The sequence below is a fragment of the Erigeron canadensis genome, chromosome 1, assembly GCF_010389155.1.
Source record: "Erigeron canadensis isolate Cc75 chromosome 1, C_canadensis_v1, whole genome shotgun sequence".
Taxonomy (NCBI): domain Eukaryota; kingdom Viridiplantae; phylum Streptophyta; class Magnoliopsida; order Asterales; family Asteraceae; genus Erigeron; species Erigeron canadensis.
In genome coordinates, this window is record NC_057761.1 from 35,860,369 (window position 1) to 35,881,355 (window position 20,987).

The 20,987-nt window shown below is 34.1% G+C and overlaps 2 protein-coding genes across 2 annotated transcripts; one reads left to right on the forward strand and one right to left on the reverse strand.

Moving 5' to 3' along the window:
* Positions 1-88: 88 nt before the first annotated feature.
* Positions 89-4,876, reverse strand: LOC122605242 (protein PSK SIMULATOR 2-like). The gene is made up of 12 exons (XM_043778156.1): positions 4,556-4,876; positions 3,954-4,267; positions 3,767-3,859; positions 3,588-3,678; positions 3,389-3,482; positions 3,116-3,213; positions 2,908-2,977; positions 2,652-2,761; positions 2,447-2,563; positions 1,040-1,116; positions 909-953; positions 89-830 (listed from the first exon to the last, which is right to left on the reverse strand). The coding sequence occupies exons 1-12, from the start codon at positions 4,859-4,861 to the stop codon at positions 359-361; spliced, it is 1,887 nt and encodes a 628-aa protein (XP_043634091.1). The 5' UTR covers positions 4,862-4,876; the 3' UTR covers positions 89-358.
* An 8,967-nt stretch (positions 4,877-13,843) lies between these two features.
* LOC122591166 (putative E3 ubiquitin-protein ligase LIN-1) lies at positions 13,844-20,900 on the forward strand. Its single transcript, XM_043763391.1, has 16 exons — positions 13,844-14,853; positions 14,954-15,014; positions 15,090-15,428; positions 15,503-15,585; positions 15,659-16,873; positions 16,961-17,105; positions 17,519-17,749; positions 17,825-18,137; positions 18,509-18,633; positions 18,713-18,832; positions 18,926-19,057; positions 19,170-19,292; positions 19,409-19,519; positions 19,601-19,744; positions 19,870-20,124; positions 20,753-20,900. Exons 1-16 carry the CDS (start codon positions 13,844-13,846, stop codon positions 20,768-20,770), a joined length of 4,425 nt encoding a protein of 1,474 aa, XP_043619326.1. The 3' UTR covers positions 20,771-20,900.
* The last annotated feature ends 87 nt before the right edge of the window (positions 20,901-20,987 follow it).

Below are 20,987 nucleotides of genomic sequence, written 5' to 3' on the forward strand. Positions count from 1 at the left end.
CTAAATAGTTACTGTCACTTGAAATGAAAAATGGAATGTATCAGTTGTACTCAGTTGTAGACATGAAAATGCATTTGTACCAACGAAATCAGGACAAAATGAATCTTATATTCTTTGTGGACAAAAATATGTATCTATAGAATAAATACTTAGACATACTAAACATGATCTCTTATAAACTACTACACACGCCTCATACAAGAGACATATATATGAGATATATATATACATATATAATGACCATCTGCTTAAACTGTCGCACTCAATCCAACCAACATATCAGATCCCGTTCCTGGGAAGCTTTTCCATACTTCGAATCAACAAAAGAACCTTAGCATTAAGAATATGTAGCAACATCTTAAAAATCTGTACCTAAACCATCCAAAACATCTAATATGTCGGTGTTTGTGTATCCTGGTTCCCTCTTGGGAGAGCTTCCCATGCTTCGACTAGAGGCAAAGACACTCGACCTCTTCTTCTTGACCACAACAAATTCTTGACTTTTGCTTATTCCAGGAACCAACATTCTCCGTTTCATTACCTTCTCCAAAAGATTTCTGTCTTCCAAAGAGATTTGGACCCTTTGTGGTTTACCATTGGCTCTCAATCTAGACGGATCTGAATGCCCGAGTAGACCGTCATTGGTAGGAGGAGATCGAGCAGGAATGTACTTTGGAACCTTGTCTCTAAATCTAACTAAACTTATTAAACGGTGAAGCCAAATAATCAAATCAAGAATGTATCGGTCCATCTTTTGTTTATCAGCATGATAAAGTGTCTGGAGTCGAATAATATTGTTACTCCCTGCTGTCTTCTTCCCAAACTCATTACTGTTGAAAAATTTTAGACGTTATTTATAGAAGAGAAAGAAAAGCGGCAATATATAAGAGCCAGAATAATTTGTTTACCCTGTGTTTGCCCACTCACCAACCCATCCAAAACCTTGATGTGCTCTACAAAAAAACAAAAGATAACAATTAATGAAGACCGGTAACATGAATGAATCCTTTAAACCAGTGGTATGGTAGATAAGACGTACTTGGTAGTATCAGTAGCTACTGGAACGAGCCACTGGAGTGTTTTTTCCATTTCCGCCTTAATTTGAGGCATGGTCATCTGAAACAAAGCATTGGTTATTTTAGATATATAGATGCATATATCCCTTGTCCTTTCTATCCAAAACCAAATAGAGCCTGTGAACCAAACATAGTTTAACAGAAGTGTATGCATATTGGCAATTGGTCAAATATCTAGAATACTCTCCAACAACGATTAATCAAACAAGAATTCCTCACAAAGTTGACACCCTTACCAAGCTAATTATTATGCAAAGAAAAATAACTATTGTGTGAAAACATTGAAATCAACCATTTACATTCCTGAACGCCTTACTGGTTATAAGCAATACCTTGTGGTTTCTATTCAGGACCTACCTTTGAATAATAGACAGGTTAGGTAAATACCCTATCCGATTAAGGACCAAAGGAACCCGATTAAAGAACTGGATACGGACCAAACATGAATAAAATTTAAAGCTTTTAATGCTTTGCAGTTTGCACCACCTCTTAGTGGCTATAAATTGTCAACAGTCACTCTTTTTCAAGCTTTTAAACTTTTCCTAGTTTCAGGGGCAAAGCTGCCATTTAAGCATTCAACTTAATACAAATTTACTAACATATAGAATTCTCTTGTACTTGCTCCACAAATGCCGCTACTCATGTGGTCTGTTATTGCATTCTTGTAAGCTGTCATATCAAGACTGTGAATCTATTTCTGTTCGCATTATTATAGTGATATCTTTTATTTTCTGTTTTTTAAAGGCAAATATCAACACACCACACAACATTCCACACATTTAACCCTTACAGAATTTTTACAACCTCATAGCTGATGGGTAAACTCACATACCGCTAGGCTACAAGCACTTTGGTAATTATAGCGATATCTATTAACATTAATTGGATAAATTCAGTAGGGATCCACTTTTTTGTAATATGTTGTAAATGCATTATTTATTACGGAGTGCTCGTCATTTAATGAATTTACAAGAGCTTGTTTAAGGTGCTTTTCTCTAAACATTTGCTATAACAGATTAGCATATAAAACTTATCGGAGATATTATCAGATTAAAGCTTATTATACAAAATCGAACATCAAAAAGTTTAACGATATATTATCTGATAAATTACTAGCATATAGGAAACTATCAGACAGATTATCATATTAAACGTTAATTTTGATAACAAAACAAAGAGGCCCGCGAGCGGACCAACAATGACAGCAGGGTTTATATCAGAATTTAGTATACAGTCAGGGTCTGATTAGGAACAGTCCTCTGAATAGACATTTCAAGTTTGGATTCTCTCTTTAAGAATGTCAATAGCAGATTTTATCCTGATGCGAGCAGGAAACTGAATTAAAAGAAAATAATGGTCGATAGACATACCACTTCTTTGGGGTCGAGGGCTTGTAAGCGAGAACGTAATGCAATCTTAACATTTGCTGGCAAACCATTATATAGATTGTCCCTCATATTAGGAGGCAAAGATATGGGACGTGATGCCTGGAAGTATAGAAGACAAATATGTTAAATTGAGCTGCAATGATCATTCCGAATAAGCAAACAAAAACGGAGAGTTCAGTTAGCTTACAATGTTGTCCATCTGAGTGACTAAGTTGGCATAGTGTAAAGCAAGACCCGCAGCACCTAGCGTCTCGGGCTTCTTCTGAGCCTCCTTGCCATTCGTCATTGAACTTGGTACTAAAAAGAAACGAACAACTAGCTGTCAAAAACTATTTTACCAGATAGAAAGAGGGACCAAAGCCAGATGATTTCTAGCTTCCAATTGTTTTATGCTGATAGTTATAAAAACTAAAAAGCATCATTCAATAACAAATTTTAAATACCATTCTCTTCAAAAGCCTCCGCTATTGCATGATGAATGAACGTGACAACATCTACTAGCTTCTCCACAATCTATAATGGGTAAGACACAAAAAAGAATAATGTTGCTCATTAGTACACAAAAACAAAGAGGTTAGCAGGAATAGCTATGTAAACTTCAAGGACTTTAAATAACAAAATAGAAAAAATGTATATAGGTTGATATAATACCTCTTCCAAACTTCTAGACCAAAGAGATTTCTTTTTCAAGTTCCTCACAAGCTTTCTTTGATGCTTTACATCACTATGTAGGATTGAGAGACTCTCGCCTACAATAGAAAGATGACGAAACGTTAACAAGTAAGATAAACCCCATTGTAGCAAATCGAATATTTCAAAGCAACACAAAAAGTCAAAATCAATGGGAATAAATATTATTTAACCAGAAAGAGTGCAAAACAATCAATATCATCAAGAAATAACCCAGCAGGAACTGTAACTAACCTTTTTTAGGAAGATGCAAGGCTTCCACTTCCTCAAGCTTACGCCGGTAATCTTGTTCAAATCTATCTAAAGCATGATACTCATGGTATAACTCCTGCAGCAAAACAAACACGTTATCATCTTTTACACTAGCATTTTCACCATATACATTTGTGCATGATCTATTTGTAAATAAAAACAGAAAATTTTTGTAACTTACAGAAGTATACTGAGCAAGATTCGTCAACTCTTGCATAGTGATTTCCGCGTCTTCTCTAAGCTGACTATTTGTTAGCGGATCCAGGTCCAATCTGATCCATACAAAATCAAAATCAAGTTCATATATTCATAAATGAAACACGATATCAAAAAACAAGTAACAAAAGGAATCCGCTTTACCTAGAAAAAAAGCGATCCAGATTATGCCATTGTGGATCTTTGCACATATCTCCAAACCGAACAACCTCTCTGGAGAAAACCTGAAGTTCCTCCCTAAAAACCATATAACCGTATTATGAGATGGATACAGATATATACTTTAAAGGTCACAATACAGGAGCAGAAAATCACATATATGAGAGCTTGCCTCTTGTCAGAAGCTGCAATACGTAACAATTCCTTTGTATCCGTAGAAACTAAAAGTTGTACGCCTTCCGAATGTAAAATCTCCTCTTTAAGAATCTGGATGCTTTCTTCAGAAAGAGATTGCATCAAACTAGACCCTTTGACAATCGTATTAGCTACTTCAAACGCTAAAATGGATACTTTATTTCCTCTGGAAGCCATATTAGATACAAATCCACTATTCGCATTCAAATTCGTCATGCTGCTACCCAACGTGTCAAGAACTTCAAGACCTACACTACCCGCTTTTCCAAGAAATGTGCTCACATGTGGCACCTACCAAATCAAAAAAACCATTTTAGTACCATAAAAAAAAACCATTTTCAGCTCGAAATTCTCGGTTTTATAGAGTCCATATGGCATACATTTCCACATACAATACATGGCTATGGATGGTCCCACCAACTAATTTAACCTTGCAAATGAATTTTTCTGATAAATCAAATTCCTCGTTGACTCGGTCAACAATCAAACCTAGGATGCATTTTTCTAAATGCACCGAACTAGCACTAAGGTAAAGCAAACAAATTCAGACATATAGAGATAAATTAAATATATATATACCTTGGTGACTCTAGCAGGAGTAGATGGCTTCAACTCTCTGGAAATGGAAAAAAACAATTCACCAGAATCATAAGATGTGATCCTCCTATGATACACATCCTCATCATTATTTGTATCACTTTCATTATTATAATTATCATCATTACCATAATCATCATCATTATAATCATTATTCTTATGATGGGTACCAAAACTTTTAATAGATTTCAGCTTTCCTGAAAACCCAAAACTACTACCGTTTTCACTGCCACCGTATTCCGCCACCGTGCCCCGCTTCATCGTCCCGCCGGTACACACACCTCCCATTTTTACACCCACCCACCCGAAATTCAGCTACTTGTATTATAAAACTTTAATTCTCTAAAAACATTATAAATATAAATATAAAAATAAATAAATAAATGAATAAGAATGTAGTATCAAGTAAATTCGGGGTGTGAGAATTGAGCTAAAAAAAATATTGAGATTTAAAGAAAATGAATCTTTTAAAAGAAACGAGCAAGAAGAATAAGAAGACGAGATTAAAGGGGTTTGACTCTTCTTTTTCGTTGTGGTTGGATGTTTTTACACTTTTTTTACTCTGTCTTGTACTTTGTTTTTCTTTCTTCTCTTTCTCTCTCTATACGTATCGAATTATCGATATACAGATATAGACATTATTTTTATTATTATTATTATTGTAGAGATACAGAGATAGAGATCATTTGTGTGCGTTTCTTTGTTTGTGTGTTTGAGGGGGCCTGCCTGTTGTTTATAAAAGTCGTCTTACCTTTTTTGAGGTTTGACTAGCTTTTTTCCTACAGTTGAAAATTGAAATTTATTCATTTTTAAATAATAATTTTTGTTATATAAATTCTAAGGAATTGTACATTTAAAATCCAGGAGTAAAATCTTAATATTTTGATGTCGGGATAACCGTAGAAAATAGAAAGCATCTTTCGACCAATTCACGAAAATAACATTGACCTTTAAAAGTTTTACTTTTTAGAAATGAACTTTCATTTATTCCCGAAAATAGTAACATTTGACACGCGTACATGATTACATGCACATTTTTTGATTACGTGTCATTTTTTAATGACGTGACATACTTTATAACTATAGAAAATATGAAGGACCTTTCGACCAATTTACGAAAATAACGGTAACCTTTAAAAGTTTCACTTTCTAGCAATAAACTCTCATTTATTGTTGGATTACTTCAACACCGACGACGGCGGTGTTGAAGGTGGTTTCTTCTCGATTTCTTCAACTAATTTAGAAAACGACGGCGATTTGTTCGAGTTCGAGCTAACCTTTGGACCTCCGTTATCTAGATCTATGTCATTTGTCGACGAACTATTCTTAAACGGTCCAGATCCGGTCTATGAAACTCTCATCTCACCTTGAACTTCCTCATAATCTCCCGTTGACTAAAACGACGAAGTTTTGACATCTAATTTTATTTTATTTTCTCGAGATAGACGAATGAAGAAGAGCTCGATCTATGTCTCCTTTAAGATCTTCATACACAGCTTTTCAGCTTTTTAATATTTGAAATAGGAAGAGACTCAACAGAAATCAATAAAATTAAGCTGAAATTAGTTCCAGAAGAAAATGACGAGAAAAAAAATACTTTGTCAAAACCGAAACTGAAACGGAGTCATGTCAATTTTTGGGGGAAATGACACGGCTGATAAAAATTACATAATAAATAAACAAAAAAATAATGTCATGTCATTAAAAAATGCCACGTAATTAAAAAATGTCTACGCCATCATGTACACGTGTCAAATGTTACTATTTTCGTGAATAAATGAAAGTTTATTTCTAAAAAGTAAAACTTTTAAAGGTCACTGCTATTTTCGTGAATTGGCCGAAAGGTGCTTTCTATTTTCTACAGTTACCCCTTTGATGTATATAAAGTATAATCTTTTGGAAAAATGCTAAATGAAGCCCTTAGGGCTCCACTTAACGTACATAAAAAGATTGTACATTTCCATATTAAAAGTTCACCCCTGATTTTTATGGTAACTGTACAACTAATTAATGCACCTTAACAAAAGCCCTTAGAGCTTCGTTTAGCAAAACCCTAATCTTTTTTATACACATAAATTACAGCTCATAATGTATGATTTTCATGTGTTCATAAATTGTACTCTTGCGATCAAGACGGGTAATAAAATTAGACAGTGGGTTCATTTAGACTTTCCTGATGTCTCCTGCTCTTGATTGGGTTGATACATTTCAGTTGCCTTGCAACATTGATGCTAGATTGAAAGCCAATTTGTTCGGGTGTGGGTGGTAGGCAAAGAATAATTTTATTCACAACAACATTCGGAAAAAAAGCAACGATGTATTCAATGCGATTATGTCGACCTTTTTTGTGAATCACTAACCGAAATAACAAACATAACGTTTCTTGGGCGGATTGGATAGTGAACCCCATTAGTAATGATTGAAGTCTTGAGTGCTACTTGTTGGTTGATTTGAGGCTCCTAGTGGGGGATTATTGTTGGCAATAGGGTTTGGTTTGGCTGAATGATGATGTTTGCGCTGTTGCTTGAGTCATGTACCGTAGCATGCCTCCATCGCTTTTCTTCTTCTTTTTGTTTTGGTTTGATTGTTTTGATGTTACTGATGTAATTGTGAACCTTGTTCTATGATCTCTAGTAACTTGCTAGACGTTCACTTTTTATTGATAAAATTCTTGCTGTTCTAAAAAAAGTAAGGTTGACGGTTTTTAATATAGTTAATATATTAAAGAACTACTGATCTAACCATTTATTAACCAACTTTATATCCATGTCTTAATAAAATATAAACTAATTTACTTGGTATATCAAAAATATATCAAAACGATTGAAAGATGTATGCACAGTGTGGTTACGCTATAAATATGTTTATGTAGATAGGTTTTTCATAATGTTTACACTATGTATTGGCTATTCATCTATACTCCTTTATAAACAAACTCTCATTCTCTCTCCCTAATTTTAAGAACCTGAATTGACACACTTATCCTTCATTTTAATACATACTTATTTCTATTTTATAAACTATGACTAAAATGCCCTTAAAAAAAATTCAACCTTTATCTCTCTCTCACGTAGAAACACATAGCAAAACCCTAAGTTAAAATTTGTCCCCCTCTTCCCCACTTTCATATCCCACGTAATAATTCATCATATCTCCGACCACAATGAAATTATTTTTACGTTAATAACCACACCATCATCGTCGCCATTACAGCCGCTGTATTGCGCAAGCACCAATCTAGTATGATATGAAATTAAACAATATTAAGTGGTCAATCTATAAAAGTTTTCTAAATATGCATCGTATTTTATTGTTTAAAAGTCTATGAGTATTAAAAATAGGGCAATTTGTCTAGAAAGTCCATCAACTTGTCACAAATACCTGTTGTGAGGTCCAAACAAAAAACTTCTCTATTATGAGAAACAAAATCGGCTAAAACATCTTTTATGGGTTCATGTTCAGGTATCCGGTTTCCTTTAATTTTGAAATTCATTTTCCTTTTTATTATTGCTTATATGGATTTACCATGTCATTTATTTTGCTTAGTCACCTAATACATACCTATTTTATTATATCTATATATAATATACATTAAATATATAGTTTTAAGTATTCTGCTTTCAGTGCTTTGTAACTTTTTTCTTTATTTTTGTTGAACATCTCTTTTCTTTCCTTTTTAATTTCCAAATCAACTCTTTTATTTTCAATCCATCTCTATGTTGCTAAATGCTTAGTCACCCAACATCTCTTTTTTATTCACCCCAATCTAATTTATATAAGAATCAAATAACATGGGGGCTTTCTTCTTAAAATGCCTCGCCGGAGTTATCGAGTTACCAGAGTTGAAGACCACCTAGTCGAGTCTGAAACCACCTCTCGCCAACCACCAAACTCACTCCTAGATCAACAATCCAAAACCACCAGCCACCACCATCCCACTTACGTCCAAAACCCCGGCAACTAGCCAAACCTCCAATCAGACTGATAAATCTAGATCTGAAACTCCATATAACAAAAAATATGACTTCATGTCATACTTTAGGCCAGGCAATCTAAAGAAGATGATAGATCCAGATATTTAGACCCCGATCTAAACACCGGCGAGACTTCCGATCAGAATTTCAGCCCACGGATAGTGTAAAGAAGGAAAAAAAAAACTCAAACACCAACCAAATTCTTGACATATATGGATTTGTTCATGGACTTTTGGGATCTCTAATTTAGATTTGATATAGTTTTGTTTTCTTTTATTTAGATCGGATATTATGATTTAGATTTGTATAAATGGATGAATAGATTTATACTCGATTGATAGATATAGATAAAGAAGTAAATATAGATGGATGGAGATTTAATATAAGTTATTTATTTTGATAATGAAGTGGATGAACCATTTTTTGATGTTTGAAGATCTGGAATGGAAGAAAATATATACGAGTATGTTTTATTTGTTTTTTTATTTACTTTATACATGTGTATTATGTGTGACCCAATGTACACATGGCTGATCTACATAAGTAATGACCGGTGCCACGTCATCCATTTGCCCGTATAGACCCATAAAAGATGTTTTAGCCGGTTTTATACTCCACAATAGAGAAGTTTTTTGTTTAAACCTCAGAACAGGTATTTGTGACAAGTTGAAGGACTTTCAAAACAAATAGCCCTTAAAAATAACATATAAAAGTTATTATTTATCTATGTTATCGTTTAAATCTAGTAAATAGATAAGTAAAGATAGAGATATTTGTTTACTTTCGATTGAAAGAAATTTGGATTGTCTAAATAGTACATCTGCTTGTTTGAATAAATATTTCTTAATATTTTGTTAAAAATAGTTTTAATCATAATAACAAAACAAATTTTGAAGTCAACCAAGACTCTTAAATCAATGAATATGACATATTACATCAAGTAGTAAGCATACCAGTATGGCAATATGAAACTATGAATCCATTAAGCGCATTTTCAAGATATGTGTCAAAACGTTATGTCATTTTAATGACGGTTTGGATTTGGGGAGATCTAAATTTAAGTCTTAGAAGACACGGTTTTTCTTAAGGATATTGTCGTATTTCTAAGTGGATTATTAAGGAGTTTTTCTACATACTAGGTATTAGGTGAGGGGGCTCTCTAGCATAGCCCGGATAAGTCAACATAGTCTGGACCTTCTATTATGATATTCGATTCACACTTATCAAAAAAAATTAATAAGATATGAGTTTTTTTTTTCTAACAATTTGATTATGTTTATCTCCAATGTATTACATCAAATACATTAAACCCATATTGATTTTTACCCATATTTAATCAAATATAAGAGTAGATGATGCATAGTAAATCACGTTTTAGAAAAAACATGTCTCTACATGTTTGTTTTTTTTAATTGGATTTTCTTCAGATGAAAACACAGATAATCACATAGTCTAAGGGGGTGTTTGTGATTGAGTTTTGAGCCGATTATCTGATTATTGCGTTTGTATAATGCAAATAATCAAAAAATATGTTTGGTAAAGTAAATGATTATCTGCGTTTAATTAGAGAGAGAACGCAGTTTTGAAAAAGTAGGCAGGGAAATGCATGTTTTTCCAAAACGTAGTTTTTAAACGCATAATTTATTTTGAAAACGCAAACCTAAACACCCCTAAGTATTTATGTTTTACAGATAATCAATCCAAGACGCAATTTTAAACCACCCCTAAACACAGTATTAAGTTGGAACAACTAACCTATCGTCATTGCTAGAAATAAGTTGTTTTATACTTTTATGCCTTGATTTTAAAAGTCAATATATGATCAATATAACATGCTTTGAATATTGACATTCCTGCTTAAACCGTGTTTGGTTGGATACTACATTTATTAATCTCTATATTAAGACACCCGTTAATTAAAAACATGTTAAAAGGTAAAAAGAGTTTTGGTAACTTATACCGTGTAACGCGTATTTGCGATGACATAAGTAATTTGATATTAAGTTTTACGAGTATATAATACACATTCAGATCAACATAAAAGTTACTCCATACTACTTTTTCTCCTTGAAACTATGGGTCAGTCGAGCTTCGCTTTTGGTAATCGGGTCAAGTTTAACAATGTGTTTGACTCGACTCGACTTGATCATATTCTTACTAAAGCTATAACATTGATAAACATACATCCACTATGTATAGACGTTATAAAGCTTATTTGAATTAACTAGAGATTAAAGTACAAGATTTTATCATAAAGCTGATATCAATGATGGAATTTTAGTCTATAAATTATTTCAACTCTTTATTACTAACTGTTCTTTACTGTCATGCCGTTGAAGGTGTCCAAATAAGTATTAGTACAAGTCAAATTGTTTAAAGGTCATGAATCACATTTTAGAGTTGCTAAACGTTTCCCTAACCTAATTTTAAATGTCTATTTTAGATACATAGTTGTATAATCAGCAAAAATTGACCTAATATTATTAATTGATAACAAAGTTTGACTTATTATACTCGTATTAATTAGGAGGAATTAAAAAGTTGGGCAGCATGAAAGGAAACGTAAAAAATGAAAACATATGGCTTAAGAGTCAAATATGTCGGATGGGCTGGGTTTTGAATGAGTAAAAATGGGACCCGTGAAAGATGTGTCCGTCTGTCGAATGTGAAATCAGGACTTGGTCTTTTTATACCAAATCACTTTTTTTCGTTTTCTACCTTAAAATAATATGCATTGCGACGTATGGAAACTCTATTTGGAAAACTGATAATAAGTATAAGACAAAGGATTTCCAAACTTTTCTTTTGTTTAAACGCTATAATTCAATTGATTTGAACACGTATCACTTTATATTTTCTTGGTGAAGACCCCAGGATTGAATTATATGTCCATTCTCTCACTTGGTTACATGTAACAGGTGTAGTAGGCATTGTCACTCGAGCTGGTAGTTGAAGCTATAAAATTACGAAGCTTAATAATGGTTTTTGAATTTTATGAGATATTTTGGAGTTAAGAGTAATTTTAAAAAGAGTTTACTAACCATGTAGATGTTTTGTATGAAAATAATTATTAAGGCTTTTCTTTTATACATAAAGTTTTAGATCTGAATTGAAAGCATCAACAAACTCTTGTCAGACACGCCCTAAAATACATATAAATCAAAGATTTGTTGATAATTTTGGATCAACATCATAATTGATAGGTTTATCCGCTCCAATCTAAAAGGCCTAAACATTTTTTTTTAGTTTATGGAATCAACTTGAGAATGATCTGGTTCAAAGCCATTCATTCGATTTTTCAACTCCTTCCTATTTTTATATTGTGGACTTTGATTATTTTATACTAGCTTTAAATAAAATAAAGAAGATTAAAAAAACGAATGGCAAAGTCGAAGACAATATCTATGAAAGAATGTCGTACATCACTTATAGTCCACGTAGGATTATCCAATTATTTTTTAAAAGATACAAAAACAATATATTTTGCTTCTCCAAAAAATCTTTGAACTATCTAAAGTAGTACTATTAGTCCATTACAAGACAAAATGAAGATCTTTTCTGAGTTATAGATGTCGAAAAAATTGAATTCGAATAAGGCTTTCCTCGCAAAGATATATGTTAATTAACAAGTCTTTAGTTGGCCCTTTGCCCACAACTTATGGGCTCCAAAGATTGCACCTTATTTGACCATTGATTAATATTTCATTAATTAAAATACCCATGTACACATGCATTCATAAAAATTCTTATCATGACAAAAACTTGCTTATTTTATGGAAAAAAAATGCACTGATCAACAGTAGCACTAGCAGTGTCACCTGATACTGGTAGCATTTAGTTGACTGGAAAAAGATGAGATGGTTGAACATTAGTTAATTTACAAAGTTTTCGTGTTCATTTTGGAAGTATTCACCATCACCTCTCTCATATCCAGCTTATGTTAAGATTAGTATAAAGATTTTATTATTGAAACCAAACATAATACAGATTGGAATTCAAAGTATATTGAAGTCCGTGAACTCAGTTAACTTATACTCGTAACATAATATAAAGATGAAGAAAAAAAGTTTTAACGCGTGATTAATGAATTGGAAGACTTAAATCAGCCTCTCATTAACTAATAATTATATTTGTGAGAAAAATCCTAACAGTGTATAAGCATTTTTAACAAAAAATGATAGACCTATATGATTAGCATATGTAGCAAGATGAAATGTAAACTGGAGGCGAACCCAAATGTATGATATGTGTTATGAAACGTCATATGAATTCTAATCAGTTTGCGGTACATATTTTAGTCATATCTATCATTAACCCTATGTTAATAATAGTTTAAGTTATCTAATTTGTTTGGACATTGACTGTTATGATCGATTGATTGTTTGTTTTAATTTTATAATAATCAAACAAAACAAAATCTTGATTGAAAAGCATTTGATCAGTTGACAAAGTAAAAGTGTGACAGTATCATATATTTGATTGATTATGATAACACATCTTGGCCGGCAGCTCTGCAGGCCAGCCTTTTGATGTCTTAACGACTATATGTTTCTAATTTATTTGCTTATAGAAGCTTTTTATTTAGACTGTTAACTCAAATTTTAGTATACTTTGACTCCCAATGCGAGTTCGTATCGTAGTTCAGATTGGTACATTCTGATTGCAGACATTGTTGCTTCGTTACTGTAAGACTGTAAGTACTCAATCTCTTCGATAATTTCACACACACTATCATGTATGCATATGTTCAACATTGTTTTATGAAGCTTAACGATGTAGTCTACTTTGGGTACGATTAATAGACATGTGTAAACACGACCGATATGATCATGGCGAGCTTTGTTTTTTAAGTCCTACTCCATTGATTGTTTACTCTGTATGAAAAAATTTGCAAGTAACCGGCGAAAAATGCTACAGTTCAATACTTCAATTGTTCATGAGATGTGTTTTTTCTTATTTCTATAAATATTGTGTATTACGAAATGTTTTTAACTTAGGGAATGATTTATATGTGAAAGCAAATTAACAAATAAACCAGTCTGACCTTAAGGATATGCTATAAATTTTAGTTGCTGCAAGTTTTTCTAAGTTTTGAACCTTATAATATTATCATTTTTGCACCTTTGCAATGGTTGGTTGTATACAAACTCCACGTTGCCGCATTATATCTCACTTTTGAATAGCTTGTGTGATATGTACACATATGCAGTTTTGGCTTTGCCATTATACAATAAACTAGAGCTTTACCTAGATTGTCCTCTTGGAACTTAGAACTAATTGGTCTAACATGTAATATATGATTCTGTTAAATATTTTCAGACATCGAAACAAACAGCATGCAAACGATGCTGTGATACTCAACTTCAATAGAATCTGCTTATATATCTGGGAACTCTGTTTCAAAATGGACCCAGATGATATAGTTAGATCCTTGATCACCACAATTGAGAGTTTTATCCAAGATTTGTTGCTTGATCAAAGGAAAAGGGTGATACATAAGGAACAATGTGGTGAAAGAATAGCAGCCGAAGATGAAAGCAGTAACAAGGACATGGAGGTCAGGTACTCTGATCAAGCCGTTTTGGCAAATTTGGATTGGGGTATGGATGCTCTTGAAGAAGCCATTAATACTTCTAATTTGGAAACAAAAATGGCAAGACTTGACTATGCAGAAAAGATGTTGCAAGTGTGTGCTATGCTGGACAGTGATGATAAGACTGCTGGTGTCCCTAATTTCTATCTCTCAGCTTGGGCTCACCTTTGTCTTTCTTGCTTATGGAAATTAAGAAACAATGTGGATAATTGTGTTCTACATGCTCTTGAGATGTTTTCTATCGATCCATTTTTTTCAAGGATTGATTTTGCTCCAGAGCTTTGGAAAATATTGTTTCTCCCTCATGTGAGTTCCATTGCCGGTTGGTACTCAGAGGAAAGGCATAGGATTATGATGGATTTGATACCCCATTCAACTGATTTGTCTCTTACTGTTGATTTTGATCTATACTTTGACGAGTCTTTGATGTTCTCTGTGAGTCCAGATCAAGCGGAAAAATTGCAGAACTTGGAAACTCTCTATGGACAATCTTTGGATGATAACACGAGGTTGTATGCTAATTACTTTAAAGATTGCCTAAAGTATGGTTCTGCAATGAGCAAAAAGGCTATTCCAATGTTGCCAATTGTAGAGCCTCCTATGACCCCTTTACATGAGGTGAGCCGAAAAATTCCTGATTATGTAAAATTCGGTCCCATTTTACCTAAAAGCGCGGGATTCTCAACTAAACAGAAAGCAAGAGGATCATCCAGGTTACTTTCTTATTATAGTAGATCATTTACTTTACGCTATTCAACTTTGAATTCGTGAAAATAACCTTATATGAACTTTTTTTATATCGTAACAAAATAGTTCTAATGCGACTCACACCTCCTTCAAGAACCTTGAGGATTCTGCTGCATTGGTTAATCAGGTAAGATTACATTTCAACCAAAAATCAATACTCAAAAGTAGTTAAAAGTGAAGATGCTTTAATGCTGTTGTTTAGGAGAGAATCCCCGAGACTGAAGACTTTTACTATGAGCCTCAGGAGTTGGTGGAGTCACCTCAGAGCACTAAAATGAGCAGGGACTATAAGTCGGGACCTAGTGGGCACACAGTTTATGTGAAGAGTCCGGTTCATTATCCCCAAATGCTTTTTGCTGGAGATTTGGATACAAGCTCTCCAAAAGTTGCATCTCCAAAACAAGAAGTGAATGGTAAGCAAGAGACAAGGTCCATTTTGCGCCTACAGTCCACACGGGATATGAACTTTGAAGTTACCACTTCACCACATCTGCATCATGTTTTAAGTTTTAGCTCAGCAGAATCAGATAATGATTCAAAGGTATATTTAATAAAGTGATAGTAACCATTTAAATAACATATTAATCTCAAACTAATAATCCATTTTATGTGTAGGATCAGCCAAAAAGTGTAAGAAAAAAGTTCGCTCATGATGCTGCACTTTCTATTTATGCAAATAGTGAAGCCTTTGAAAAAAGGTATATTTTTAATCCTGAAATATTGTAGTGTTATTTTAGTGTTCCCTATTTTCATTTTCTTCAAATATTTCAGTTCTCCTAGAGAAAATGATAGCGGGATCCCAAACCTTGATTCTTCGCAACAGTTTGATAAATTAACACCTTCAAGGCCACCAAAAGACTTTGTCTGCCCCATCACTAGCCAGATTTTTTGTGATCCAGTGACCTTAGAAACGGGTCAAACTTATGAAAGAAAAGCTATTGAAGAATGGATGAAGAGAGGGAACACGACGTGTCCCATCACAAGGCAGCCACTTTCCGGAAACACCCTTCCAAAAACAAATTATGTATTGAAAAGGCTTATCACCTCCTGGAAAGATCAGCATCCTGATCTTTCTCAAGAGTTATCGTATCCTGGAACACCAACAAGTTCCTATGGAACACCAGGAAGATCAAATCTTGGTGGTCACAAGCCACTAAGATTGATGCAAGCTACGGTTGACACATCACCGACAAGTGTGATATCTCAAGCTGCAGTTGAAGCCATTGTGAGTGGCTTAAAACCCTTTATTACATGTATTTGTACATCAGAAGACTTAAAAGAATGTGAAGCAGCTGTTTTGACAATTGCAAAAATGTGGAAGGAGTCAAATGCTGATCCTCGGGTCCATGCTTGTTTATCGACCTCTGCAGCTGTAGACGGATTCATGGATGTATTATCGTCTTCTTCAAGTAGGGAAACTCTTGCAACAACAGTTTACGTTCTTTCTGAGTTACTCGTTACTGATGATAACTTTAAAGAGATATTGACAAGTGTAGATCCTGATTTTGAATGCCTGGCTGCTTTGGTGAAAAATGGTCTTTCCGAAGCTGCGGTTCTTATATACTTACTAAAACCAACGTTCGAGCAGATAAATTCACACAGCTTAGTACCGTATTTCATTCAAATTATATCTATTACATTTCAAGATAAGACGAATCACGAGATGGTAATGAATCCAACAGATGCTGTCATAGAATTGGTAGAACAGGTGCTAATCGAAGGAGACGAGAATAGCAGGATCTCTAATGCTATAAGGATTATAGCAGCAGATTCAATACCTAATTTAGTCATGTACTTAGACCGGGTGGATGCAAGGTCGTCGGTTCTGTCTATATTACTCTGCTGTATCAATGTAGACAAAAGCTGCAGAAACTTGATAGCCAGCAGTATTGACTTGTCCCTCATTCTTGAATTATTTCATGTTGGAAACGAGAGTTTAAGGGGCATGTGCATTGATCTTCTCTCTGAGTTGGTTCGGTTGAACAGGTATACATACATATATATATATAATCTCACTTTTTTTCCCTAAATATTTACTAAATTATACTATTATATCTTCTTAATATGGTGCAGGAGAACATTATGCAATCAGATTTTGAAAATACTTAAGGATGAAGGAGCATTTAGCACAATGCACACCCTTCTCATTTATCTACAAAACGCCCCAATAGAGCAGCAACCTGCTGTTGCTTCATTGCTTCTTCAGCTTGATATCCAGGTTAGCTACACTTAATATGCATGATTTGGAACGAAAAATGCATAAAAAGGTTATGAACTTTGGTCTAGTTTTGATGCGGGGTAACATACTTTGTTTGCAATCATAAACCACAAAAAGTCTTCAGCTATGCAAAATCTTGTAAGTTAACCACTTTTAAGACCGATGACATGAAGTTAGAAACGCCTGACATGGTCAAAGTTACAAAAACGTTAGTTACCTGGTCATCATTTGCATTGGGTATCCGGGTCAGATTACCCTAAATAATAAAAGTTTGAGAGTGCCCACGAGTGAATACAAAGTATTACCCATAATAAAAAGCATGCCAAAGTTACTTTTAATCCAATTTTGCCCTATTTGAAATTAGTCCAATATTACAAAGACACTTGAAACATCTTCATTTTTTTCGGTTGTAGGTTGAGCCTCGGAAAATGAGCATTTACCGAGAGGAAGCAATTGAGACACTAACTGACGCACTACTAAAGAAAGATTTTCCAAATGTACAACGTATGGCTCTTGATGCATTATCATCTCTTGCAGGGCATCTTAGCTCTTCAGTGGATTCGTATACTGAAGCCTGGTTACTTAATTTGGCTGGGTTCAGTGAACCTTATGAAGCCTTTGTGGAAAATGAAGAACTGAAAATGGTTTCTGTGATTTTGTTCAGTTATACATTTCCATCTTTGTTTTCTATCAAATTCTTAACTTCTGCTTATTTTTAGGATAATGAGGAGGAGAAAGCTGCACATTCTTGGGAGAAAAGAGTAGCTTTTGTTATTTGCAACCATGAGAAAGGCATTATTTTTAATGCTTTAAAGGAGTGTCTCAAGAGCAAATCAATTGATATGGCAAAGAAATGCCTTGTTACAGCAACATGGTTCATATACATGCTCTACAACTTGCCTGACACAGGCATAAGAGATGCTGCTCGTAAGTCATTGCTCCACCAATATATACACATATTACAGTCGTCTAACAACCTTGAGGAGAAGATTTTAGCAACCGTGGCTTTGAGAAGCTTCATTAGTGATCCAGGTAAAACTCAGTCTAGAATAAGCTCCCATACAAGCACCTCTATCACAACCATTCCCTTAAAAGTATAGTGGCAAAACGAGTGGGTTGGGTAACCAGTCAAACCGTTTTCTTATGTACCAGTTAGGTTGGGTTACACCTTTTGTCCAAATTACACCATTTCTAAATATTTAGTATATAAAGTTACCAAAATTTGATCATTTCCCATTACAAACTAATCAGAAATAAAAAGCATAACTTTGGTACTTTTGACTCCTCAAAGATAATTGCATGATTTTAGCCGTTTGACATATTATAGATAACTTCATTACCCAAGATGGGTTGAAATCACTACCTCTTAAAGTCATGTTTCTAACTCATGTATTCTTGATAAGGTTCACTTGGTGAAATTGGTGGTTATGCTAAAGTCTTGTACAAATCCTTAAGAGAACTGAAGAGGAGCTCTGTGGTTGTCAACGATATACTAAAAACTTTGATGAACTTGCCCTCTGTCAATGCAGTGAGTGCAGCTGCTCTCCAATGTGAATTATTTTATTAAAAAATTTATTTCATATTGTTCCTAACTCTGTGACTTATAGGCAGAAATGTGGTCAGCATCAGAAGGTTTACAGTCAGATACATCAATGAACGGGGAGGTTCTATCTCTACTTTGTAAAAACGAGCGTGTGATAAGCAGCCATACTGATGGAACCATTAAGGTATAGACCTAAGCAAAAATATATTGCAAACCCATCCATGTGATACCAATCATACCATTATGAATGCCTTAAAGCATTAGTATTTGTATGTAGGTTTGGGATACGGGTAAGAGGGTTCTGCAGTTGATACAAGAGGTTCGTGAGCATTCAAAGGCAGTCACATCCCTCTATATTCCACCTTCATGTGATAAGCTTTATTCTGGTTCCTTGGACAAAACTATACGGGTATCCCGCTCATGATTACTTTCATCTTGAATGTCTGCAGATTCACTAGCATAATATGTCGTAAGGGGATAATATAAGTTTTTTACTAACTATATTCAGCTGTTATGAATAGGTATGGGTAATCAAATTGGAAGGAATTCATTGTATTCAGGTTCATGATGTTAAAGAAGCAGTCCACAGGTTGACAGTAGATGCCAATGCTGCCTATTTTTTCTCTCAGAGCCCTGGAGTTAAGGTTAGATCTCTAATCCAAAATAAATTACGAGAAAAACTTGGTTTTGTCCATATGTAAAAATGCCTATACGATTTCACAAAATATATGCAACTGCTAACTGAAATAATCTTCTGCAGGTTTTTGGCTGGTCAGGAGTTACTAAGCACATAAATTTCAAACAATCTGTAAAGTGCCTTGATACGGTCGGAAATAAACTGTACTGGGGATGCAGTGGTTTTAGTATACAGGTTAGTGGTACACCAAGGCACAACTCCCTTTATTTAGAGAAAAAAAAACACATGATGTTAAAGAAAAACGTTACATTTCAGGAAGCCGATGTACATAAAAGCACATCAACGACATTTTATATGGGGGCACGGAAATTGTTGGGAAAACAGACGATAAATTCTATATGTATCCGTAACAATCTTCTGTATGCTGGTGGCACATCAGTAGATGGAATAGCAGGAAAGGTAAAATATTAACATCGTAGTTTCCATAACGTTTTATACCAAAATGCATTTGTCCAGGAGTTTTTGTTACATAGACTATCTAAAAGATAAAAAAAAAATAAAAAATTTGATTCTCAATATGGCAGGTGTTTTCGTTGTCAAGTAGGGCGTTAGTTGGATCGTTGTCGAGTGCATATGATATTCAGTACTTGGCAGTGAATAATGACTTTATATTTGGAGCCACCAGAAATGGGACAATTGAGGTGTGGTTGAAAGAAAGGTTAACAAAAGTTGTTTCCATGAAGATGGGTAGTAGTTCAGGGTTCACCAAATTCACATCTTTAGCATCAGATTATGAAGGTGAAATGCTATTTGCTGGCACTTCTGATGGCAAAATCCAGGTTAGAAACTCAGCTTTTAAGTGTGTTGTCTATATATGTATATGATCCAACTTTCAAAGCATGTATATTACATGTATAACTTTTGTAGCTTATTCTTGGGTTTATGCCATTGGGTTAACAGCCCAGTAGTAGGGGGTTTTGCCTGTAAAGGCTTGATTGCTGGGTAGGTGTGGTATAAGGGGTTTTGCCTGTAAAGGCTTGATTGCTGGGTAGGTGTGGTATGTTTAGTCTTACCTTCAAGCCGTGAAGAAAAAAAAAAAATTGCTTATTTTGCAATAACAAGCAATGATAAGCCACAAAAAGAAGCTTATCAAAAGATAAGCCAAATCCAATTAAATACTCGTAAATAAGCAAGAAAACTAACTCAAACACCCACTTTTGTATGTCATCAAAACTAATGTCATGTCATCGGTTTACAAGGTATGAAAGGTGCCATGTATAATATACGGAGTACTAAACTAAAAATTTGACACATGTAATAGCAAAATGTCTCATATTTGTACTTTTTAAAGACTTGTAATCCAAAAAATTTTAATGAGTGAAAAGGAAAAACAGACCTAACTATGGTAATTATTTGTTTGTGTTGACAAACAAATATATCTGAGATCCTCTTTAATGCTCATTTCAGGCTTGGGAACTGGGTTGAAGTGAAAACTATCATTTGCTACAGAGGCAATGCAGACTTGCAGTTCAACTTCATGATCCAATTGTAGTACTTCATAGTTCATACTTTTTGACATGGTATCTTATATATATCTTGTAACTTTTATCCAGAAGCAGATTCCTTAAACCATTGCACAATATAGAGTATACATGTGGTAAACCCAATTCACTTTTATGAATCAAAACCATATAAAACTTGA